The 25,772-nt window shown below is 39.0% G+C and overlaps 2 protein-coding genes across 9 annotated transcripts in view; one reads left to right on the plus strand and one right to left on the minus strand.

The window, feature by feature from the left end:
- Window positions 1-25,772, plus strand: part of LOC131937268 (anaphase-promoting complex subunit 4) — a 106,793-nt gene that overhangs the window by 29,605 nt on the left and 51,416 nt on the right. For 5 of the 7 annotated variants that reach the window (XM_059294554.1, XM_059294555.1, XM_059294556.1 and 2 more), the window contains exons 15-23: window positions 718-773; window positions 894-940; window positions 1,389-1,469; window positions 2,290-2,455; window positions 3,944-4,044; window positions 4,527-4,585; window positions 4,982-5,020; window positions 6,717-6,824; window positions 7,780-7,845. In XM_059294554.1, the coding sequence (XP_059150537.1) occupies window positions 718-773; window positions 894-940; window positions 1,389-1,469; window positions 2,290-2,455; window positions 3,944-4,044; window positions 4,527-4,585; window positions 4,982-5,020; window positions 6,717-6,824; window positions 7,780-7,845 (723 nt within the window). The remainder of the gene's footprint in view (window positions 1-717; window positions 774-893; window positions 941-1,388; window positions 1,470-2,289; window positions 2,456-3,943; window positions 4,045-4,526; window positions 4,586-4,981; window positions 5,021-6,716; window positions 6,825-7,779; window positions 7,846-25,772) is intronic. The other 2 variants (XM_059294561.1, XM_059294560.1) reach the window with 2 other exon arrangements.
- LOC131937270 (uncharacterized) lies at window positions 12,836-25,457 on the minus strand. Of its 2 annotated transcripts, XR_009386182.1 has the most exons (5): window positions 24,790-25,457; window positions 16,667-17,017; window positions 16,380-16,542; window positions 15,259-15,804; window positions 12,836-15,196 (listed from the first exon to the last, which is right to left on the minus strand). XR_009386182.1 is itself a non-coding variant. In XM_059294563.1 (4 exons), the coding sequence occupies exons 1-4, from the start codon at window positions 24,886-24,888 to the stop codon at window positions 15,632-15,634; spliced, it is 786 nt and encodes a 261-aa protein (XP_059150546.1). In that variant the 5' UTR covers window positions 24,889-25,457; the 3' UTR covers window positions 12,836-15,631. The 2 variants fall into 2 exon arrangements, 1 of the variants encoding a protein (XP_059150546.1); XM_059294563.1 differs by having other exon boundaries at window positions 12,836-15,804.

Raw genomic sequence — 25,772 nt, forward strand, 5'->3', positions numbered from 1 at the left:
CATGGATGGGTGATCAGCACCAAATTAGCTAAAATGCTTATTTCTAAACCTATTGCTATCATATTTAACGTATAGTTACAATTCAAAAGTTAACCCCAAAAATAAAAAAAATGGTTGAAAAATTTCCTGCTGTTGCCAATGTCATGGTGGCCCTTATTGGATTTTTTTTACCTTTTTAACATTGAAATAACTTTCTTAATTATTATTAAAATTGATCAAATTTTCTCTTGTTATTCTGAATACATATACAAATAAAACAGATAGAACACATTTTTAACAATTTGGTTTTTCTTTTACAATTTAAATGGTTTTTTTAAGTGGTTTTCAGTTAAATATTGTAAAAACAAAAGTATTTTAAAATCTGAAAATGTAATCTATCAGAATTATTACCAACATGTTTGTTTCAATCCGGTAAGTTTTTATTGATTTTACGTAAGCCATTTTTTATTTTTAAGCTCAACTTAATTATAACTATATGCATTAGGTTTAGAAATTAGTGTGTCAGCTGATTTCACTGATTACCTGCCCATGTCCTTACCAAAAATAGTATGCAGCCACGCATTTTTAGCATGTTGTATAGGCTCTTCTGGTTTCCAAATGTTATACCTAACTATATGTTATATAGGGCCTACTAGTTTCCATTTATTATACCTAATTATATTGCCTCTTTTGCATTATAAATATAAACACATGTATTTTTTATCCCAATTTGTATAGAGTGATAGATACAAGCATAAAAAACTTCAAGGCATTTTTTCGTTGGCTGTACATAGGTGGGTTCACATTTCAAAATCCAATTATTTAAAAAGAACAAGTCCATAAACTACCTATGGTCCAGTAGTAGTAAGATGAAAAGGAATAATTGCTATATTCATTACATTTTATTTTTCTAGCTATTCTCCGACTGTCCAATGAAAATCTACCTCCTGATATTAACAAGGTAAAACTGTATTAACTCAAAAAATAAAACTGTATTAGTTATATAGGATTATTTTAAAGTTAGAGTGTTGTGTGATTGTAGGGACTGTAGTTGTAATGTATCAAGGAGAGTTGTCTGATGGTTATGTGAAGAGTTGTTATAAAGAGTAGTTGTCTTGTTGCAGGCATATGGAAGATTTGTAGTGCAATTAGGGTGAGCTGTTGCACGTTTATAGGTAGAATAGGTGCATGGTTGCAATCTGTAGAAAACAATCTTGATATAAAGAAATGGTAGCAGGTTCTTCTCTGTTTAAGTTGTTCTCTATTCACTTTCTAGAACTGCTTGTTTGCTTAGCATAAGTAGTCAGGCAGATTATATTTACATACAGATAGTTTTTGTATGAGTAAATTGATATATGCACATCAGAGTCATAAATTTAGTGACCATAATTCTCCATTTCTTCCAACAGATGACTCAACATGACATTAAATTTGTGGCTGACTTTCTGAGGGACAACTTCAGTCATCTAGGAGAGGTCAGTGATTCCGAGGTCAGTATTTGCCCCAGGAACAGTGTTGGGGGGGGTGTACATCTCTCTGCTCCAGGGCTCTGACTATTGACACATCCTCTGGAGCACAGTACCAGAGTTGGCTACTATAATTGAGTTAGTCACTCTGATGTAGATACTGGTGTCTGTTGGGATATTGTCAAGAAGAGAGTGCAAGTTTGAGCACATTTTAAGAAGCTGCTGTAGAAATGTCAATGTAACTTTTCTACTCTACACCATGTGCTAACAATATTTTTTGTTATTTTGCTATGCTACTCTATCATCTACCCATAAAAATGAATGTATGTCTATTTGTCTTTATACATTGCTACATCTGATCATCTGATAAAACTGTTATAAGAAATGAGACTGTCTCAAAGCCAATTTGAAGCAAATGTGGCCAGTTGCAAAGATGAAATGCAGCTGGAGGTCATTGAATTGCAAGAAAATGACTTCCTTAGAGACACGTTCAAAGAAGGGGCTCCCTGGCATGTGGCACCCTGAGTTCCCCATCTGCTATATAAGAACAGGGGTCTGTTGAGTAATTGTCCTGCACAGTGGGTCAGGGATACTTGAATCAACAGTCAAACTGCACCATGGGAATTATTCGTGTAACCCAGAACATTCTCCCCAAAAACACTAACACCTGCATTTGTTTTAAAGAGTTCCCTACACTATGGATATGGTATACTACTACAATCTAAACGAACTATAAATTACTTCATGTATAAAGATCTGATTGATCCAAATTATCTTTATTGTGTTGTATCTTTGCACCTATTGAGGTCTATGTGTCTGACATCTCATGTTTGTGTGTCTGTAGGAAGACAGTGAGCTGGACACATCACTTGCCAGTGTTGAGAAGCCCAGCAGACAGGGCTTCAAGCTAGAAAAGGTGGGCCAGTATCTCAAGAAGGAAGATCTTGCGCAGCCACCAAACTACAATGAAAACCCATGGGTGCAGTTCTTAAACACCACAAACTATAAAGGTAGTGAGACTAATAGGAAGTAATCTCAAGCTCAAAACATTTTTATTCTATTTTCCCTGTTACATTTTTACACTTAGAGGCTATCAAACAATGAAGTCATAGTCCTAAGAGAGAGGGGTTTGAAATGTGTAATGAGGGGGGGGGGGGGGGGGGAGGAAGCAGAGAGTGTGATGACACGCTTTTGCATTACAAAAATAAAAGTTGAAAATTGAATTTTCGCAGATCAAATTTTAAAAACCTCTATTTTTGCAAAATTGAAATATAAATTGATTATTTTTACTCACTGTTAGCAAATATGTTAATATGTTAGAAAGAAATCAATATTTAAAAACAAAAATTGTTCATTTGAGGTGTGGGGAGTTAAGCTTTTTTGTGTGCAGGGGAGGTAACCATAATTTAAAAAAAATGTATTGAAGCCCCTGATTGCTCAATTTAATTGCTGGTTTGTTTTCAAAAGCATTTTTTAAATATTCGAGTAAATCTATAATAGTTTTATTCAATATATAACTATATAAATTAGTAAATTTAAATATATACATATTTAATTTCTAATTTATCAATAGGACTGTATTTTTAAAAAACCTGCAGTTAGTCATCTAGTCTTAAGATTCCTCTATAACTTTAATTACAAAATAAATCTTTTTAACATGAAAATATTTTTGCCAAACTTTCTAGTTTCATCCAGCAGTTTAGTGCTGAAATCAAAGGTCCATCCCCACTTCGCATCCATCTGTATAGTTAGGTTAAATTTTACTTGATTAATTAAATAATTGAATATGTGTAGTGAATAGTAATGTCTGTTCAATGAATTATGTTTGTTGCACCTGGTTTAGTAAAACAATTAATATTTCAAATATTTGTACGAGGTCAGCATGGTCGGGTTGGTTAAGGTCATGGTTGCTGAAACAAAAAATCCCGAGCTCGAACCCCAGGCAGATGAGGCTCGTTAGCTGGGGACAGCCACTCATCTAGGAGAGACAACTCCAAAATCAAACAACTGCTGACTTATAGTTTGTTCTTGGTTGGACAAAGGCTATGGAAGCAAATCCAAAATGAAAGCAGGCTGAAATCGGATTCGATTGCCTAAATTGCGCATAATAAGTTGGAGGGAATCTCTTCCAACAATAGAATTAAGAATGAAGAAAAAGAAGAAGAAATATTTATAGAAAGTCAAATTCTCTATCCCTGTTTAATGTCAAGTCTATATTAATGTTTCAAATATTTGTCAGTAGACAGTCAGATTCTCTATTGTTGTTTAATGTCAAGTCTATGTTAATGTTTCAAATATTTTGTCAGTAGATAGTCAGATTCTCTATTGTTGTTTAATGTCAAGTCTATGTTAATGTTTTTAATATTTTTTAGCAAATAGTCAGATTCTCTATTGCTGTTGAACGTCATGTTTATGTTAATGTTTCAAATATGTGTCAGCAGATAGATAATCTATACGTTTAATGTCAAGTCTATGTTAATGTTTCAAACATTTGTCAGCAGATAGTCAGATTCTGTATCCCTGTTTGCATGGCAAGTCCATTGTTCAAAGAAAAGATCTGCTAGATGAAGCTATAGCCAAAGCTGTGATGGAACCAACAGTAAGTTTGTGTTAGGGTGAAATAGCGTTGTCATCTCTGTATGGCTTGTAGTGTTGGATGCTCCTTCCTATGTAGAAGTGTCAGCAAAGTTTTGAGCATTTTCACCTTACCCAACCCTGTACAATATTCAGTACAACTGATAATTTCCCCCTTACCCCAAACCCTGTACAATATTCAGTACAACTGATCATTTCCCCCTTACCCCAAACCCTGTACAATATTCAGTACAACTGATCATTTCCCCCATACCCCAAACCCTGTACAATATTCAGTACAACTGACCATTTCTCCCCTACCCTTAAATCACACTGTTCTTGAATCAACTGAATACATGAGTTATCTATAATGTCTTGTTGTTATTAAGGTCTGAAGTTAGCTCATTGTTCTGCTTGAGTGTTGCTAATTGTGGTTACCTGTCTAAGAAGTAGTAGAAAATTTAAAAAAAAATTTAGGTCAACATTTTTGTTAACATTTTTTTCCAGACTGTCATTGGTAATTCCATGAGAGAGGTTATGTCATTTCCCTTGATCTCCGCATCAGAGTAAGTCAGTTTTATTTATTTGTGACATTAATATAGTCTGCACCTTCTGGAAGGTACTGTTAAAGTTTAGATTTGATTAGTTTAATTCTCTTAGTCTTTACAAATGCTGTTTTAGAATCTCTCAACTTCATCTGAATGATATAATTACCACCTTAAAAAATTCCTGCTCTGACTAATGTAATTACCACTTTTATTCTAGAATCACCTTGATCTAATGTAATTACCACTTTTAATTTTAGAATCACCTTGATCTAATGTAATTACCACTTTTGTTTTAGAATCACCTTGATCTAATGTAATTACCACTTTTAATTTTAGAATCACCTTGATCTAATGTAATTACCACTTTTATTCTACAATCAACTTGACCTAATGTAATTACCACTTTTGTTTTAGAATCTCACAACCTGACCTTCGACCACCCAAAGTTTGTCAGTAAGTTTCACAGACTATTTGAATAATTGATGTAATCCATTAAAGTTAGGGGCAGGGTGGTTGGGTGGGAGAGAACAAGATGGCCAACCCAGAAGTCTCAGGTTCAACAACCCCTGCGCAGATTAAGATCTGCTGTCTGGTAGATTGCCCTTGGTTGAGCCAATCTATATATATAATTCTCTTCTGGGAGCAATTAGAAAACAAGCTGCAAAGCGCGCCTTACAGTCCCCTCTCTTCCTCTCTATCGCTACCACCCCCCCACACCCCCACCCCCACCCCCTCACATTGTCTGGTGAGCTGTGGTCACGCTGTTTACATTTTACAATCACAGAGACGGGTTTGGTGACGGCTATTAGGGGCAGATAATTTAGTTTGAAACGATTTTTAACTTAGAGGAGGTAAGTAAGAGGAAGCTGCTTTCACGTGGGGAGGGGGGGAAGGGGGGTTTAGTGTTTTTAAGCAAATATTTTCAGTGGCAGCATTGGTACTGTCGAATTCACAAATTATAAATAACTGAAAAGTAGAAAAAACAACTAAATAGCGGCGTATGATACGCAGCGGGTCGGCTCGTGCTAAAGAAACAAACACTGAAAAAAAATTCCCCCCTCCCCCCACCAACATACAAATAAGAATGAAGAAGAAGAAATGAAGTTAAATTGAAGAAATATTTCTTTCGATAAGGTGATGAAGAGATCTTAAATTTCAAGTGGTTGATCTGTTTTTACACGTTTAAGATTCAACTTACTTCTATGTAAGCAGTCATCTATAGACTTCATTTACAAATATATTTATCGTGACTTATACACCATGATATTGTAGTTTATTATATAATACGAGCCGACCCGCGGCGTATTATACGCAGCTATTTAGTTGTTTTATTTTCTACTTTTCAGTAATTCATAATTTGTGAATTTGACAGTACCAATGCTGCCACTTAATATATTTGCTTTAAAACACTATCAGTAGCTCGTTAAGGACAATACACCCCCCTCTTTCCCCAACCCCTACCCCACCCCGGTGAAAACAGCCTCCTCTTAGTTACGTCCCCTAAGTTTAAAATTGTTTCAAACTAAATTATCTGCCCCTAATAGCCGTCACTAAACCCGGCTCTATGACTGTAAAAATTTAGCATGAACCACAGCTCACCAGACCATGTAGGGGTGGGTTGGTAGGGAGCGCGCTTACAGCTTGTTTTTTAGCGTCTCCCAGAAGAGAATTATATACATATAGATTTAATATAAATAAATAACAGTACCTGTTTATCAATGCTCTAAAATAAATATTACCATCAAAGGGCTAGTAGGACTACAACATTTTTATTATTTAAGTTAATTAGTTGACTCCTTAATTTGACCATCCAAATATTGAACCTTGAATGGCTTGAATGCAGTAGTTTTGATTTGAATGGCTTGAATGCAGTAGTTTTGATTTGAATGGCTTGAATGCAGTAGTTTTGATTTGAATGGCTTGAATGCAGTAGTTTTGATTTGAATGGCTTGAATGCAGTAGTTTTGATTTGAATGGCTTGATTGCAGTAGTTTTGATTTGAATGGCTTTATTGCAGTAGTTTTGATTTGAATGGCTTGATTGCAGTAGTTTTGATTTGAATGGCTTGATTGCAGTAGTTTTGAATTGAATGGCTTGATTGCAGTAATTTTGATTTGAATAGCTTGATTGCAGTAGTTTTGATCCCCAGGTTTACTGATGAGGAGAAAGGTGTGTTGTGGACTGTCTATGTCAAACATCAGTTGCCTTGTGAGTGGATGTACCTGATGAAGCACACAATCGACATGACAGAAAATAGGTAAGCCTGCTTCTTACTGTACAAAATATATGTCTTCTACTTACCTTACAAATTATAAGTCTGCTACTACCTTACAAAATATATGTCTTCTACTTACCTTACAAATTATAAGTCTGCTACTACCTTACAAAATATATGTCTTCTATTTACCTTACAAATTATAAGTCGGCTACTACCTTACAAAATATATGTCTTCTACTTACCTTACAAATTATAAGTCTACTACTACCTTACAAAATATATGTCTTCTACTTACCTTACAAATTATAAGTCTGCTACTACCTTACAAAATATATGTCTGCAACTTACCTTACAAATTATAAGTCTGCTACTACCTTACAAAATATATGTCTTCTACTTACCTTACAAATTATAAGTCTGCCACTTACCTTACAAATTATAAGTCTGCTACTACCTTACAAAATATATGTCTTCTACTTACCTTACAAAATATATGTCTTCTACTTACCTTACAAATTATAAGTCTGCTACTACCTTACAAAATATATGTCTTCTACTTACCTTACAAATTATAAGTCTTCCACTTACCTTACAAATTATAAGTCTGCTACTACCTTACAAAATATATGTCTGCTACTTAGCTTACAAATTATAAGTTTGCTATTTGCCTTAACAATTATATGCTAGCTCTTAAGCCTGAAGCTCATAACTTATTTGAACACTGTTCAATATCTATTACCAAACCCTCTCTTGTTTGTAGCTACTATGAGAGCGCTATTTTAAAATGTATATATCTCTTAATTAAAAAAAAATAATTGATTTTTGAAAATACTTAACACTATAAAGTTAAGCACAAATCTATACCAAGTGTACTAGCTGCCAATTTTCATGTAGGATTCTGTGTTTATTTTTATTTAATCAAGTAAAATGTAAACATAATTCTGCTTTTTAAAAATAATTTGAATTAATTTACTGTTATTTGTGAATATTTCAGTGAAATTGAGGTTCTACGCATATCTGTTGGGAAATTCATGGAATCACTAGAGGAACCACTGGAAAAGTAAGATAACTCTTTACATTTTTTGTTAGTCTCATTTCTGTCCCTTAGTTTATATATAAAGGGTAAGGTAACTCTTCATTGATTGCTGAAGTTACTATTTTTGCAGTTGTTACTCATGTTTCATGTGGCACACTTGTTGAATAAGATGCTGTTTATTTATTTTTTTTTCTGCTAGAAATAATTTAGGAAGTTGAAAGTAACATTTTTGTTCTAATACTATAACTTGGAGAATCTCTCTGAAAATTGTTAGGAGTACAGTATCTTCTTGCTTTTTATAGTAACAGTTAAGCAAAAGGCTTCATGCTGGTTGAGAACCACTGATTTAAAGTTTGGTTATTCTTAAGATGTCTAAAGTGTAAACAGTGCAATTTTTAAAATTTTAAGAGAGTTCCCTTGCGGAAAAAGTATTACTTAAAAAAAAAAAATATTTTTACTTTCTCGTATGGGAAGTATAGAGAAAGTATTGTAATCGTGCAAAAAAAAAAAATTGAGATTTTTACAAATCTCGCCGTTTTACACCTTCCTGATTCGGAAAAACATAGTTTTGCAATCTTGTTCGTATGTCTGTGCGTGTGTGTGTCTGTGAACATGATAACTTGAGTACCGTTACAGTTAGGTTGATGAAATTTCATATATAAGTATTGTATCAGATTTGTAGTTCTGTATCAACTTTTCAGCGATTTGTGGTAACTGGAAGTGGAACACTTATTCTACTTTTAATTTTTCATAGCTTGAGTACAGTTTCAGATAGATTTGTTTTAATGAAATTTCACATGTAAGTAAAAGATCTAATTCTCTGCCTTCTATCAAATTTTGAGTTATTTCCGTTGACTGGAAGTAGTAATTTAGGCTATTTCCTATTTCTCAACAAACGCATGTAAATTTATAAAGTACTAATAATATTCCGCACTTTTATACACCTCTTTTTTTGCGTTTGGTGTGCAATTCTTTTTTCTATGAGATTCTTTTCTATTTTTAAAAGTTTAAGTAATTAAAATGGATTAAAAATCATGTCTATATCCCGAGTTGCCATCCCCCTAGTGTTATATAAGAATATTACAGAAAGTTTGGGGGAGACCACTCCCGATTTATTTTTAAAATTATTTTCACCTACAAGTAAAATTTATCTGAGATTATTTTTGAAATATTCCAGGTAAGATAACTCTGTTTTTATTTTTTATAAACTATTTGTTGCAGTTATATACCCTAGTCCACTTTAACTTTCTCACATATGTATTTAAATAGTGACAAATCTAGATGTTTTATGCCTTCCTTACCTAAGTGGCAAAAAACCCAGTTTATCTTGTCAGTATGTCTGTCTGTCTGTGAACATGATAAGTAATGTTTCAGTTAGCTGGGCAAAATTTCATGTATGTCTTACACTGTAAACGCTGGTCTCTTTCACATTTGGAGCTATTTCCATTTTCATGTTAACTTTGACTATTTCAGTTAGGTAAACAAAATTTTAAAAATATAAGATCCTGTACTTAGGTTTCTTTTGCATTTTGAATTAATGATCTATGGAAATGGCACTTTACTCTTTTATGGGTTCTAAAATATCAATAACTTTAGCACTGTTTCAGTTAAATAGATGAGCTTTTATAATTAAGTAGAACATACAGGTTCCCTAAGCTTCTTTTAACTTTTACTGATTTCTAGTAATTTGGAAATGGTACTTTACTCTATATTAGATTTAATAAAAGTGCTTAGAGTTAGCTAATTTTATATCATATCATAAAGCAGCAGATTCTACAAACATTTTGCCTCTATGTGCTCATTATCCCAACACTTTTATAGCCCAGTTCCATAGGAAGTCCCATCCTAACACTTACTGTTATATAACAGTAAATGAGAATAACTACAAAACGTTATAGACTAACATAGTAAGTGAAGATAGCTCTCCTGCTGCTGCAGAAATCATGCAGTCTGTTGATTCAAGAACAGTGGGATTTGGGGGTCAGTTGTACTCATTATTGTATAGTGTTTGGGGTAGGGTAAAATGGTCAAGAACAGTGGGATTTGGGGGTCAGTTGTACTCATTATTGTATAGTGTTTGGGGTAGGGTAAAATGGTCAAGAGCAGTGGGATTTGGGGGGTCAGTTGTACTCATTATTGTATAGTGTTTGGGGTAGGGTAAAATGGTCAAGAGCAGTGGGATTTGGGGGGTCAGTTGTACTCATTATTGTGTAGTGTTTGGGGTAGGGTAAAATGGTCAAGAGCAGTGGGATTTGGGGGGTCAGTTGTACTCATTATTGTATAGTGTTTGGGGTAGGGTAAAATGGTCAAGAACAGTGGGATTTGGGGGGTCAGTTGTACTCATTATTGTGTAGTGTTTGGGGTAGGGTAAAATGGTCAGTTTTAATGATCACTGTAATATATCCCAACATTTCTATAGCCCAGTTCCACTAAATGTGCCTTCTAAAAATTTACCGTTTATAACAATATGAGCTGCCCCGTGACGTAGCATACACCGCTATCTAGTTGTTTTATTTGCTGCTGATCAGCAATTCATAATTTGTGAATTCGACACTACCCCCCTCACCTGCCATCTCCCCCACCCAGTGAAAGCAGCCGTAATTTACAGACGACAATGAAAAGATCATGCAGAAATTGTTATCTCCACTTCGTTTCAAATCGTTTAAATACTAAATTATCTGCCCCTAATAGCCATCACTAATTCAACCCGGCTCTACGATTGTAAACATTCGTCGTAAACCACAGCTCATCAGACTGGTGGGGTGGGATGGGGGTGGTAGCTATATGCCTAGAGAGAGCATGGTAGGATTGCCTAAGCCCTTACGTGGTGGTGGCTCGCATGGTCCCCACGTAGACAATTATATATATAGATATAAGGAAGTTTAAGGGATCTCACGCCATTTATCCACACAATCCACACTAGGGGGGGGGGGGGGTCTGAAAAATTTGACTTGTGTGAACTTAGGGATGAAGACATGCACACTTTAAATTGAACATCAAAGGTATCTTATTAAATCATAGGATTTTAAGTTTGTACCACTGTGGTAAGTAGGCCTAAGCAATGAATATCAACAGAAATAGATGTTATGAATTTGATATGGTTTAAAGACATATTGTAATGCTTCCTACTACTACGGTAAAATAACGCCTTCTGTTAAAAAATGAACAAGTAATCAGTTTGTCTCATTAAGAGGTTTTAGGACAGGTTCAGTTTGTCTCATTATGAGGTTTTAGGACAGGCTCAGTTTGTCTCATTAGGAGGTTTTAGGACAGGCTCAATTTGTCTGATTAAGAGGTTTTAGGACAGGCTCAGTTTGTCTGATTAAGAGGTTTTAGGACAGGTTCAGTTTGTCTCATTAAGAGGTTTTAGGACAGGCTCAGTTTGTCTCATTAAGAGGTTTTAGGACAGGGTCAGTTTGTCTCATTAAGAGGTTTTAGGACAGGCTCAGTTTGTCTCATTAAGAGGTTTTAGGACAGGGTCAGTTTGTCTCATTAAGAGGTTTTAGGACAGGTTCAGTTTGTCTCATATGGAGGTTTTAGGACAGGCTCAGTTTGTCTCATTAAGAGGTTTTAGGACAGGGTCAGCTTGTCTCATTATGAGGTTTTAGGACAGGCTCAGTTTGTCTGATTAAGAGGTTTTAGGACAGGCTCAGTTTGTCTGATTAAGAGGTTTTAGGACAGGTTCAGTTTGTCTCATTAAGAGGTTTTAGGACAGGCTCAGTTTGTCTCATTAAGAGGTTTTAGGACAGGGTCAGTTTGTCTCATTAAGAGGTTTTAGGACAGGTTCAGTTTGTCTCATTAAGAGGTTTTAGGACAGGCTCAGTTTGTCTCATTAAGAGGTTTTAGGACAGGGTCAGCTTGTCTCATTATGAGGTTTTAGGACAAGTTCAGTTTGTCTCATTATGAAGTTCAAGACTATGATTGGTCAGCTTGTCTCATTATGAGGTTTTAGGACAGGGTCAGTTTGACTCATTATGAAGTTCAATACTATGTTCAGTTTGCCTCATTAAGAAGCATAAAGACATGCTCAGTTTATTTCATTAAGCTTAAGACAGGGTCAGTTTGTCTCATAATAAATTTCAGTGCCATGGTCAGTTTATCTCATTATGAAGTTTAGGTTTGGTTTAAATCAAGCAGTAAAATTATTTTAGAAATATCCTAGGATTCCATTTGTCCCTCTGATAAGAAAACAACTAACCCATCAAAGCACAACAAATAATTAGAGAAAACCAATGGTGGCAATAATAACTGAATTCATGCTTTATTGTTTCATCAACACAAAAGGCACAGAAGAATAATTAAAGCATAGCACAAGATAATAAAATAATATTAAAAAAAAAATTAATAATGACTAGTTAAATGATTACACATACAAAAAAAGCAAGGTAAAACACATTGTTGTAATGAAATACTCATTATACTGATAAACAAAATATTTGGTATTTATGAACTATATAATTCTTTGATGGCGCTACAGAAGCTTAATTGCTTTGTCTCTGTTATAAACTAAAGATTATTTTTAAATGGTTTCAATTCATTAAAAATATCTTATAATGTTAATATTAAATGTTAATGAACAAGAGTAGAAAGGGTTAAAAGTCAACTTTTAAGTAGTAAATTAAGCTACAGTAGCATATGATTGCGATGTAAAACATCTAAAACACTGAGTACAGGAATGTGTGGTCAAACATTGTAAACCGGGAATGGTGAATGTACATTGTAAAACAAATGGTTGACATGATCAAACCAGGCATGCCATTTTATATCTGGATTAATCAAATTATCTTTTAGCTTCATTCAAATATTTATTTTATTTAAGTAATGCTTGCAAATTAAAAAAAAAATATCTTTCAATATAAAACATGTTTTATTTGTTTCAAACAGGAGAATTTTAAAATTTCCATTTAATTTATAAATACCAACTCGTAAAAGTATTTAAAAACAAAATTCCCAATCGTTAATAACGCCCATATTAAATACACTTAAGTAGAACGGGAATTCCCCCCCCCCCCCCCCCCCTCCCCAATCTGTACCTCTATTTGAACACAGAATGTAGCACTTAAAACAAGCATAGCAAATTAATAACTGGTTCCTCAAGTTCAGCAAGTAACAATTAGTCATCGCAGTTTAAAAACATTAACATCAGCTTTTTTGTTCAGCATGAAATAACTAGTCAAGATAGTGTAAAACATAATGGTTGCATCAACAAAAAAAGTATCAGTAAGTGACATATATAGTCAGACAGCTACCTAACTAATTTACATCTTGTGGATGTGCTGTCTTTGACAAGTGCTGTAATAGACCAGTATTAATCAACTGAAACAAAATGTACAATGATGTAGATTTTTGGGAGGTAGTGACAGCCAGGAGGTAGCATGTAGCCAATAGCAGTACTTTCAAAACTTTATGAACTGCTTTGGTCAACACATTTTTTTTCTCTTCAATCTAAGCCTTTCATTACTAAAAAAAATACTTTAGTTGTGATTATCTTTTGTTTGGCTAAATAAAAAATGTTTAAAATATCTGGCAATGACTATTTTAGGCCTACATTTTTAAAGTTAGAAATGAAACATGGTGTAAAATAACAAGGTGTGTGCATGTTGTGGTTGAAAGAGTCCTGTCTAGTTTACTTGGCACTCAAATTACTCAGAGCAATAATCTAACTGTCAGATCCCCTTACTGGCAAATCTATCTGAGCCAACGTTCCACTGAGCCAACATTACTCTGAGCCAACATTACTCTGAGCCAACATTACTCTGAGCACTAATCTAACTGTCAGATCCCCTTACTGGCAAATCTATCTGAGCCAATGTTCCACTGAGCCAAAATTTCTCAGAGCACTGACCTAAGAGCCAGACAGGCTGGACAATAGTACAACCAGGTGCATCTATGTATATTAACAGATAGGACTATTTACAAATAACTTTATAAATCAATGCCAAAGCTTAAGTAATTACAGAAGAAAAAAAGAGATAAAAAAATGTACAGTGTAAATGATCAATCATGGCACAGTTACTTAAATAAATCATTGAGAACAGTTTCCTTCAGCTTAACTAAACCATTAAGAACAGCTAAAATAAACCATTGAGAACAGCTTAAATAAACCATTGAGAACAGCTTAAATAAACCATTGAGAACAGCTTAAATAAACCATTGAGAACAGCTTAAATAAACCATTGAGAACAGCTTAAATAAACCATTGAGAACAGTTTAAATAAACCATTGAGAACAGCTTAAATAAACCATTGAGAACAGCTTAAATAAACCATTGAGAACAGCTTAAATAAACCATTGAGAACAGCTTAAATAAACCATTGAGAACAGCTAAAATAAACCATTGAGAACAGTTTCCTTCAGCTCAAATAATCCATTGAGAACAGCTTAAATAAACCATTGAGAACAGCTTAAATAAACCATTGAGAACAGCTTAAATAAACCATTGAGAACAGCTTAAATAAACCATTGAGAACAGTTTAAATAAACCATTGAGAACAGCTTAAATAAACCATTGAGAACAGCTTAAATAAACCATTGAGAACAGCTTAAATAAACCATTGAGAACAGCTTAAATAAACCATTGAGAACAGTTTCCTTCAGCTCAAATAATCCATTGAGAACAGCTTAAATAAACCATTGAGAACAGTTTAAATAAACCATTGAGAACAGTTTAAATAAACCATTGAGAACAGCTTAAATAAACCATTGAGAACAGCTTAAATAAACCATTGAGAACAGCTTAAATAAACCATTGAGAACAGCTTCCTTCAGCATAAATGCTGCATTTATTTTTTGTTAAACTTTAAACCTTCAGACACATCTTACGCCAACATATATGATGTATGCCATACACTACGTATATCATACATCACATATACTTCATAACATGCTCCTATGTGAAAGGCTGACTATTCCCTCAATGTTTTGCTCTCAGGCCTTCCAGTTGCTCTATAAGGACATCATTGTGTTAAATTGAGAATAAATAAATGCATGATCAGAGTACAACAAGAAAACCTTCTTACAGAAATCCACATTTACACATATTTATAGAACAGTTGTCCCCACATGCATACACATTTTCAAAACATTCACACCACATACACGTATGTCTGCGACACTTAGTAACATTCATCCCACAAACATATACATGTTTAAATAACAGTTACCTCCATAAACATAGATATATTTATATTACAGTTGAACCTACATACATATACATATTAGTATATATGGTAACAGATGGTTTTTGGCAGTGTAAAGTACATAAAAAACACATGGATTTTGATTCAAGTTGGAAAAGTTCAAATATTATGCTGCATTAGTTCTCTTGGTATTATCAGGCAACACCTGGCTGAACTTGGCATTTCTCACACAACAACTGGCTGAACTTGGCATTTCTCACACAACAACTGGCTGAACTTGGCATTTCTCACACAACACCTGGCTGAACTTGGCATTTTTAGGCAACACGGCTAAACTTGGGGTTTTACCTTTGTACATTCTGTCTTTCCCAAGTCACCCTTGGCTGGTCGGTTGACCTGTGTCCATTTCATTGTGCCACCTCCATCTAACTTGAATACTTTATAGTCACTGATAGCTCCATGTTAGTGTATATAAATTAAATCACATAAGTCTTGAACTATGGAGAAAGTCAGGCAGCAAAACTCAACAGACTAGCCTACAGAGCTAGGCACCAGCCCACAGTGCTAGTCAGAAGCCCACTGTGCTAGTCAGAAGCCCACTGTGCTAGCCAGCAGTTCAGACATGAAGATTTGGCACTAGTAGATGTAGTCAGCACACATTGACAAGGTTTTCACCTCTGCATGCTCAACTGCTTGTGAAGCTGGAAGTATTTTTTCACAAACTTCTTCTCCCAGTGATGGTGCCTTAGCTTCTTGCCCCGCGGCACCTGGGGTAGGATGTCTTCTAGTCTGGGGAAGTCTGCTGGGGGTGGGGCAGCAGGTTGCATGTTGCTGCAGTCTGAGTCTGGAGGAGAAAAAGTTTTCGTTAAAACTTCATCTTTCATAAAAATCATAATGTAACTACATACATGGGCCCAGTTAGTTTGATATTTCAAGCACCCAGTCTGATATTTCAAGCACCCAGCTAGTCTGATATTTCAAGCACCCAGTCTGATATTTCAAGCACCCAGCTAGTCTGATATTTCAAGCACCCAGTCTGATATTTCAAGCACCCAGCTAGTCTGATATTTCAAGCACCCAGTCTGATATTTCAAGCACCCAGCTAGTCTGATATTTCAAGCACCCAGTCTGATATTTCAAGCACCCAGCTAGTCTGATATTTCAAGCACCCAGTCTGATATTTCAAGCACCCAGCTAGTCTGATATTTCAAGCACCTAGTTATTCTGATATTTCAAGCACCCAGCTAGTCTGATATTTCAAGCACCCAGCTAGTCTGATATTTCAAGCACCCAGCTAGTCTGATATTTCAAGCACCCAGTTAGTCTGATATTTCTAGCACCCAGTTAGTCTGATATTTCTAGCACCCAGTTAGTCTGATATTTCAAGCACCCAGCTAGTTTGATATGCCAGGAACTTACCAGGAGATTCCCAGAACTCTACTGTGATGAGGCTGTGGCCGGCTATCCAGTCTCTGGCTTGATGAAAGTGGTCACAGTCCCAAAGTGCCACATGTCCTTTGGGCATGTTCTGCTTCTTGGTGTAGGTGATGACCCGCAGTATGCCCTGCTTGCCCCAAAAGTTCTAAAAAAAAACAACACAGAAAAACATGTTTTTTACTACATTGATAGCTTATAGTTATAGTGTTGAGTATGTTGTGTACAAATAGAATTGAAGAATTTGGACTGAACGTGTTTTGTGTACTCACCTTCTTAGTACTGAGAGGATCCGACTCGTGGAGCTTGGAGACAGTCGGGTAGCCGTACTTGTCAGCCAGGTAGGGGCCGTAAGCGATGGGGTGGTAGATGTACTGCATGCTGTTCCTGCCGCTGACGCTGTCCCGGCCGTACTTGGACAGCCGAATGAGCTCCTTGCCCAGGGAGTGGGGCCCGCCGATCTTGTTGAGCGCCACCGACAGGCGTAGGGCGCTGGTGTCGTGTAGGAGCAGGCTGGAGTCACAGCCGATAGCCTGCACCAGCTGGTGGTCGTGGAACCGGCCGCCGTGGTGGGCGTAGCCCGGGTAGTGGACCTTCAGCTTGGAGAAGTCTGGCAGGCCAATCTGGGGACAGAAACATGGCGTCAGGTTCTGTGGAGTCTTTACACATGGTATCAAAGGAAAACAAGGACAGATTGCCTTAATGAATGAGATATGACAGACAAGATTGTGTGATGAAATGTTGAATTGTCTCTCCTATGATATCGCAACCTGCTGTTGTGCTAGTCCCCTCCATTGTTATCCTAGCCTCGTGCTCTATCTGGATATAAACACAGCATGGCTCGCAATATTTACTCTATTCAAGCTGTTGCTGTTATGTAGTCTATATTTGACCTCCCACTGATTCTCCTGTTTATAGAGTTTATATTATACCCCTCCTCACCCATCCTAATACATACACAGGTTTTAATGTTTAGGATCAGCTTCCTACTGTACTTCTCTCATTGTTTTTAAATCCTAGTTCAATCCTAGTGTTAATTAATAAAGATAATAGAGTTGAACAATAAGCTGACAGCGTATGTGGGACCAGTGTGTTGCGAGTGTTGGGGGTGGTGTAGGCTATGGTCCAGTGACCAGATACATTTAGCCTGCCTGTAACACACCTTAAATCATATAAACCAGCGTGCCAGATTGTTAAAACAATGCGAGTGTAATCTCATGTTTTGTATCGCGTGCACCGTTTGATGAACTGTGGCTTGAACCCTGGCTTATCTCAGCGTTCCGCCCGGCTACCGTGTTGAATGGAAGTTTAGGCTTGCTATTGCCAGGGCCGTTTTTTGGTCCACTAGGCCGCGACACATGTGGCTGGAGTCTTTGTCCGTCCACCCCATTATCAGCCCGCTACCACCCTGCCGGTCCCCGCTCCTTGTGTTGACGGGATTTAAAAAAAAAAATAGAACGCCATGGATTTTTGTTAAGAGAAGAAATTGTTTGGCCAAACTTGGGGGCAGATCTAGCGTGACCCCAGCATAAATTGTTTGGCTAAACTTGGGGCAGATCTAGCGTGACCCCAGCATAAATTGTTTGGCTAAACTTGTGGGGGGGGGGCAGATCTAGCGTGACCCCAGCATAAATTGTTTGGCTAAACTTGGGGGCAGATCTAGCGTGACCCCAGCATAAATTGTTTGGCTAAACTTGTGGGGGGAGGGGGGGGGGGCAGATCTAGCGTGACCCCAACTCCCGACCTATTACATCACCAATACACGGAACGTTTTTAGGTTTTTGCCCCACCCCACCCCTTCCACGCGATTCTATGAATTTCTTTAGCATAGGTGTATATAAGTTCATGTTGAAACCAAATTTCTTTAACCTAGGTATATATAAGTGATTGTTGAAACCAACGTTATGATGTAGACGTTGTATCACACGCGATTGACACGCGTGGTGCCAGAGTTCCGTCTAGCGACCGTCAGGTACACAAGAAGTAGTGAAACCTGGCCCCCAGACCAAGGTTATTTCATTGAAAGGTTTACAAAAATCGATAACCAAACTTTGAAGCTTCTCTATGACACTTGGTATCGGTATGCTGACCAGAGTTGTATGAATGAATGAATGCTTTGGAAGACTGACTGGTCTTTATGTAGCCTTGATTCTACACCACAATCTACGACACTCCTCACACCCATGTTCTAATGCTGGCAGGATTACTTACGAACCGTTTTTTTTTTTTTTTTTGGTTTTTCAACTTTAACATTGTCAGTGCGTCTATTTTTCATGTATTCTACTGGCAGAAGCACGTGTGTGTGTGGGGGGGGGGGGGGGGGGGGGGGTGGATAGTACTCAAAGATAGCTATTTGATAACATAAAGAACATTGTTCTAACCCATGGCCTACATTACCACCCCCCCCCCCCCACACACACACACACACATCAACAGATGGCATAAGGACGCGCCCCTGGTATGCTGTCTAGTGAAATATTTGGTGGACAAAAAAGGACTATGACAATGGCGCATCTCCCATAGTCCCCTCACACGGTATAAAGGCTTGACCCGGTTCTTTAAACAACACGTCATGGCCTCTAGCAGATTGAAACAAATGGAAAACATTTCATTTTTCTACTTGAAGCAAATGAAAACATTTCATTTTTCATACTCAAACATTGTCTAATTAGCTGTCAGACATAGTCTTCATCTTCTTCCTACATAAGCGTTGCTTTATGTATGGTGCCGTATGTATGGTGCCGTATGTGTATGTTATTATGTGTATGGCGCTATATGTAAAGCCCTGAATGTATAGTGCCATGTGTACGGTGCTAGTTTAGAACTTAGTCACCTGCCTGTACCGTCGTGCTCATGAACAAACGGACATCTAACACGACAGTGCATCAATCAAAGCACTAGGGGAAGTGACCTTAGAGTGACCGGTACATTATCACGTGAGAGGCCGGTGATATCCCATAAGAAAAAGCAATTCAACAATTGCTACGATTGTCAAACAGAGCAAGAAATGACCTGTGTACTGCACCTGGAGGTCGACGGTTGGTGGGACCACAACACGTGAGTGGGGGACTGATGGGAAACTTTTGGCTGCATCAAGTTCTTTTTTCCATTTGTCAATGGACAATCAGAGATCTGGAGCTTACGCCCCAGTAGAACAATGGTCTATATATACCAGTGTGAGTTGTGAATGGATCAGGCGTGGCCACAGCAGACGTGAAGAAAGACAGCTGTCAGTAGGTTGATGCACGTACAGCCGCTGACCCCAGGGGTCAAGGTAATCTGAGCACCCCTAGGACTTACTGAAATGTTGACCCCAGGGGTCAAGGTAATCTGAGCACCCCTAGGACTTACTGAAATGCTGACCCCAGGGGTCAAGGTAATCTGAGCACCCCTAGGACTTACTGAAATGCTGACCCCAGGGGTCAAGGTAATCTGAGCACCCCTAGGACTTACTGAAATGCTGACCCCAGGGGTCAAGGTAATCTGAGCACCCCTAGGACTTACTGAAATGTTGACCCCAGGGGTCAAGGTAATCTGAGCACCCCTAGGACTTACTGAAATGCTGACCCCAGGGGTCAAGGTAATCTGAGCACCCCTAGGACTTACTGAAATGCTGACCCCAGGGGTCAAGGTAATCTGAGCACCCCTAGGACTTACTGAAATGCTGGCCCCAGGGGTCAAGGTAATCTGAGCACCCCTAGGACTTACTGAAATGCTGACCCCAGGGGTCAAGGTAATCTGAGCACCCCTAGGACTTACTGAAATGCTGACCCCAGGGGTCAAGGTAATCTGAGCACCCCTAGGACTTACTGAAATGTTGACCCCAGGGGTCAAGGTAATCTGAGCACCCCTAGGACTTACTGAAATGCTGGCGATTTGACGCGGTGGGGCGCTGGGCCCTTTGTTACCGTAACAATAGATTTACTTTTTCGGTACTGCACTCTTCCATTGCCCGGCCCAGGGTCCATCTTATGCCCGGCCCAGGGTCCAACTTATACTGGTGTACGGGTTTTGTTCTCATGTCAAGTCCTCTAGACTCAGTTCATTTTTTGTTCGGAATAAATCTGTGAATTTCTAGCACGCCCCCTGATCAGATGAATTCTTTCAAGAAATGCATGTGCTAGTTAATGACAAGCCTTGGCTAGACAATACGAGATGTCAAGAACAGAAGCCGGTAGAAGACGGAATCATAAGTAAACTTGAAGAACAAGGCTAGACAAAGAATTTAATATTTCCTTAGTTAGAGTCCACATGGCATGAGTTGAGTTGGTTGGTCTGTTGGTGTGCTTTTGTTTTGATAAGTTATTTATACACTCACTGAATACATAAACACAGGTCTGCTTGACAAAGCTACCAACGGTAAAGTCTAATTAGCTCAGCTCCGCAGGGCGAGTAAATGTCAATGTATTCTGTACTCCATACATCTATGTTTAACATTGGAGCTCCAGCTGTCGCGGGTGGTTAAAATTAAGCTCGTACGTTACGTATGTTAAACGATGCATAGCACGGACTATTTCTAGTTCCCTTTGAAGCTAGGACACAGACACACAAGGTTATGACGGGATAGATTGGAGCGGCGGGCCCACAACAGCATTGATTCCACTCCAGCCCCTTTACCCACTCTAGATCTAGTCTATTTACCCGCTGGAGGCGAGAATTGAACTATTTCTAGTTCTGGAGCCCACATAGTTCTTATTGAACCCTAACGTCGATCAGCTTATCAATAGATTCGCGTGCCGCATTCTACCAATGGCATTGGCCATTTTTTTTTAAAAAACATAAGACTGATAAATTTAGTTTCTAGTTGTATGTTTAGCTTTTCTACGATCATTTAGTGCCAATGCAGGCAGTGATCATCCATTCAAAAGATTTATTCTATTTGACCCCAGTCCCAGCCCTCCCCACACCCAGGCTGTATACGAGGTAAGGCCCAGCACTAAGATTGAAATGTTTGTTTGAACAGAAACCTTGAATGGGCGAGCCACGAGTCGACGGCTTACGCTACTGGAAACTCTTTACAACCTTTTTAATGGGTGCGCAAAGATTGAAGTGTATGAATTGATGCTTGCATATCAGGAATTTTTTACCTCGGATTAAACAGTTGACAATTCTGGCAATGCATTTAAAGTAGCCTACCCTTTCATGTGCTCCACCCCCTACCCCGCTACCCCCACCACCCATCTCTACTGTACCTTGTGTTTGTACATTTTTCCACCCTGATATCTGAATGGTTTTTTTCCCTTCAAAGTTTTGGTCTCTTAAAGAGGAGGAAATGGGTGTTTGAGGGCAGGGCTTTCATGTGGCGATAGTTTTTCTCTACACGCATTCATGCGTGTCGGCTGTACGGAGGTTATTCGGAGCACGCTTCTTTCTTATGCTGTAGATGTGCAAAGTCTGCTGTACGGAGGTTATTCGGAGCACGCTTCTTTCTATGCTGTAGATGTGCAAAGTCTGCTGTACGGAGGATATTCGGAGCACGCTTCTTTCTATGCAAAGTCTGAGCACCCGAGGGTCAGCTCATGGGCTGTGGGTAACTTCCGTGCTTTAATTTGACGGAGTTGTTCTAGCCAATAGCTCTTACTGATTTCTAATTGTAGAAGCGACTGTTCCCTTTGTAAACTATCAAACATGTCGTTGTCTTTAAAAAAACAGAATTAGGATCTTTGTAGAAATGAGCTGTTATAAAATAGTGTAGAAACATTACAATGCGGGTGGGCTTACTGTGTGGTCGGCTATTCCGTTGTGTACACATGTTTATAAACAGCCGGCTTGCTTGAGGTGACGGCGCTAATGGTGTCGGCCATGCTGGTGCTAATGGTGACACCTCCCAACAAAAACAAGCGCACGTGTCTCTCGCGTGTGTACACGCTCCAGATGCCAGTCTTTGATAGATCGGGAAATGTCTGGATCTGTTGTGACACTGCTGCAGCTGTATCAGTACTAGTTCTATTAGGCCAAGGGTGTATCGATAATGTGTTTTTAGATGGGGATTGGGGCGTGTTGGATGTTTTACAAGGGCACACCTTACTGACAGTGTTGATACTTCACTTTGTTATGGTAGTCACCATCTTCTTCTATTGTAGAGTGAGATGGTCTTGTGACCTGACTAAAGGCTTTATAACAATCGAAATGATCTCGCCACGAAACACACCATCCTAGCCCAGCCTAACAAAATGGCCATCCAATGCTCACCTAGCCTAGCCTAACTGGCCACCCAATGTTCACCTAGCCTAACTGGCCACCCAATGCTCACCTAGCCTAGCCTAACTGGCCACCCAATGTTCACCTAGCCTAACTGGCCACCCAATGTTCACCTAGCCTAGCCTAACTGGCCACCCAATGTTCACCTAGCCTAGCCTAACTGGCCACCCAATGCTCACCTAGCCTAGCCTAACTGGCCACCCAATGCTCACCTAGCCTAACTGGCCACCCAATGTTCACCTAGCCTAACTGGCCACCCAATGTTCACCTAGCCTAACTGGCCACCCAATGCTCACCTAGCCTAACTGGCCACCCAATGCTCGCCTAGCCTAACTGGCCACCCAATGCTCACCTAGCCTAACTGGCCACCCAATGCTCACCTAGCCTAACTGGCCACCCAATGCTCACCTAGCCTAGCCTAACTGGCCACCCAATGTTCACCTAGCCTAGCCTAACTGGCCACCCAATGCTCACCTAGCCTGATCGCCTAGCCTCCACCGTGAATTTTTTTAATCGAATTCTCTGCCCCTAAAATTGGCTTTTGTTGAGTTGACGGGTGCGTGACCTGAATGGACGGGAGTAAAAAGGAACAGCCGTGGAGTGGTCTGCTAACATGCCATGTGTCGGCGCGGCTCGTTCCGCTTGATTGAGTGCTCCACTCACCAGTTCTAATGATGTGATCCATCGCTTCGTTACCACAGGTACCTCAACATCGGCCTTAGTTTCAACTATTTCTCTTTTACAGATGCTTTCAGAGGATTCTATCATTACTGGAGTTGTAGAGAAACATAATTAATCTATGTAATCTACTTTTTAAAACTTTGTTTAAAATATAAACTCATCTTTATCCTCACAATGTTCACATTAATTCTACGTCTGTTCCTTCTGTACAGACAAATAACCACGGTATTTTCCCCTTTTATCTTTTATTTACAATTAAAAAGGACATTCACTTGCAGCCTGCTATCTGATTAGTTGCTACTTGAGTATCGGTGAAAAGATAATAGCGGCTAGCGGATAAAAGAGTGGCTAGTGGATAAGAGTGGCAAGCAGATAAAACATTGGCTTGTGGATAATACAGTGGCTAGTGAATAAAAGTGGCTTGCGGATAAGCAAATGTCTAACGGAAAACACAGTGGAGTGTATCCTGCTATGAATGCGAGAACATCCTAGGCCATACATTCTTCCTGTATCGTTCATGTCATCCCAATGTATCAAGTTACACATCTCCCCCCCCCCTTTACACAGCACACATACACGCTCAAAGTTTAACCGGCTAATTTTATCTCTACCTAACAAAGTTTAAATATTTGTAATTCTTGATGAGATAAATTCATTCATTCAGCGTGCTCTTCTCTTCAATTTTTCCTCCCACGTTTTTTTATATTTTAATTTTAATACCGGTTGCATTTAAAATCCCTTTAAAGAGGGGCAGCTAGTTCGTGTATTTAAAGTCTTATAATGATCTGGATGTGTCTGTATTAAAAAGGTCACTAGTGTTCATTATCATATGCACACATTTGAGCACTTGAGACGATTGATTACCTACATTGGTGGGGTTGTAAAACAATTGAGAAGGAAGGGTGGACTAGTTGAATCGCTAGAAAGTAAAGAAAATCTGTTTTACAAAGTTCAGCAAGGACAGGGGACGGGGCTGTGGCGGAGTGTCATGTTGGTGTTGTCCCTAAGTCTAATCAAGCCAGACGTACGACATGAGACAATTCCAGGATAATTTATGAGCGGGGGGAACAAGGGCTTTTCCTTTACTTGTGAGGTGTTCAGGAGGGGAGGGGTGTCACGCTTACATGACATACAACCAGAACACGGCAATTATGTTCGGTACACCACAGTAACAACGCCCGTCCTCAGCCCTTCTCTATCCCACTACACCACAGTAACAACGCCCGTCCTCGGCCCTTCTCTATGTGTGACACATGAACACGTCTATTCCTCCAATTCCTGGACGGTCTAGAGCCATTGACCATCAACCCATCCCCCATCCTAGTCCCTCACACTTAGCTCTACGGTTGAATCACCCAGCGGCCCTCTATAACAGCAGCATATTTAATAACATTAGGAGAAATAGAATGTAGATCTAGTATGGATAGAGGGGAACATCTAAATATGTGATGTTGGAGTCTAGAGAGCGAGTAAGTAAAAGAAGAGGCTGAAGCAGACGTTAGATTGCCGTTACCTGGTCGCCCTGGGTCTGGTGGAGCAGCAGAGTTCCAACGATCAAGTAATGCCAGAGTCGCTGCCTGGCGCCGTGAACCACAACACTTGAGCCAGCCATTACACTGTGGTCGAGATGTGTTGAATAAAGCAGTCCAAATAATCCAGGTGGAGAGGAGACTAATCTGCGGATTAGTCCCGATTAAGCAGCTTTCAGTTAGCTCGTGCAGACGGCAACACAGACGTGTGACGCTTATCCCGCCTGGAGGTCTGAACCTATGGTCCAGAATGTGTCCATCCGCTGTATGTAGGCTAGACCACACAGCCCACTTGTCGGATAGTTTTCCTGGTTTACTTCCGTGCGGGCTTTAACAGTGGCCACACGAATCAAACACCTTGATTTTACCACTCCTGATTGAATCGAATCGTGACTTGAGTTGTTGTTTTCCTGTAACACTAAACTTCTAACTTCGTCAACAGAACTTGGCTACACCGTCCTTCCGAATGAAGAGGGGAAAAAAAATCTGGCTTATTAAATCTGCTGCGCGACTGAATTAAAAAGTCTAGACTTCGCACCGACACGGCGTATTTGTGGCTAGTGAAGGCAGCTCTACTACACTGCGCGGTACTGTTAACTCGCGCTAGCACGCTTGTATTTTTATCACTCGGCGGGTCGCCTAGTTTGGGACCTTTCTACATGTCAATGATACAGAAAACGGAATGCTTCACCCCCTCTTATAGTGCCGCAGCTCCCAGCCCACCCCTCCCTTTTCTTCCTAGGTGGAGAAGAAAAACCTCCTGTAACCTGGATTCTAAATTTAGCAGCGGGAGGGAAGCGGGTGGCTTGGTGCGGCCCCACGACTGTCGCGAGCGGTCACCACGACAGGCTGTCACCGCGCGGGCCTCCTCGAAAAAAGGTGGTAGAGGGTCGGATAGAAAGTGGGGGGGAAGGAAGGGGTGGGGGGTATTTTGAAAGTTTACAACTTGCTTGTCGAATTTCTTGTC

This window comes from Physella acuta, unplaced genomic scaffold (genome assembly GCF_028476545.2).
Source record: "Physella acuta isolate Inbredline_101_S28 unplaced genomic scaffold, ASM2847654v3 ptg000205l, whole genome shotgun sequence".
NCBI lineage: Eukaryota > Metazoa > Mollusca > Gastropoda > Physidae > Physella > Physella acuta.

Bases quoted from the DNA above. Each gene is read 5' to 3' on its own strand.
- LOC131937270 (XM_059294563.1), bottom strand. From the start codon at position 24,888: ATGGCTGGCTCAAGTGTTGTGGTTCACGGCGCCAGGCAGCGACTCTGG. The intron at 16,543-16,666 runs GTGAGTACACAA...GTTTTTTTTTAG, and splicing joins ATCCTCTCAGTACTAAGAAG to AACTTTTGGGGCAAGCAGGG. The intron at 15,805-16,379 runs GTAAGTTCCTGG...TTTCTCCTCCAG, and splicing joins AGAGTTCTGGGAATCTCCTG to ACTCAGACTGCAGCAACATG.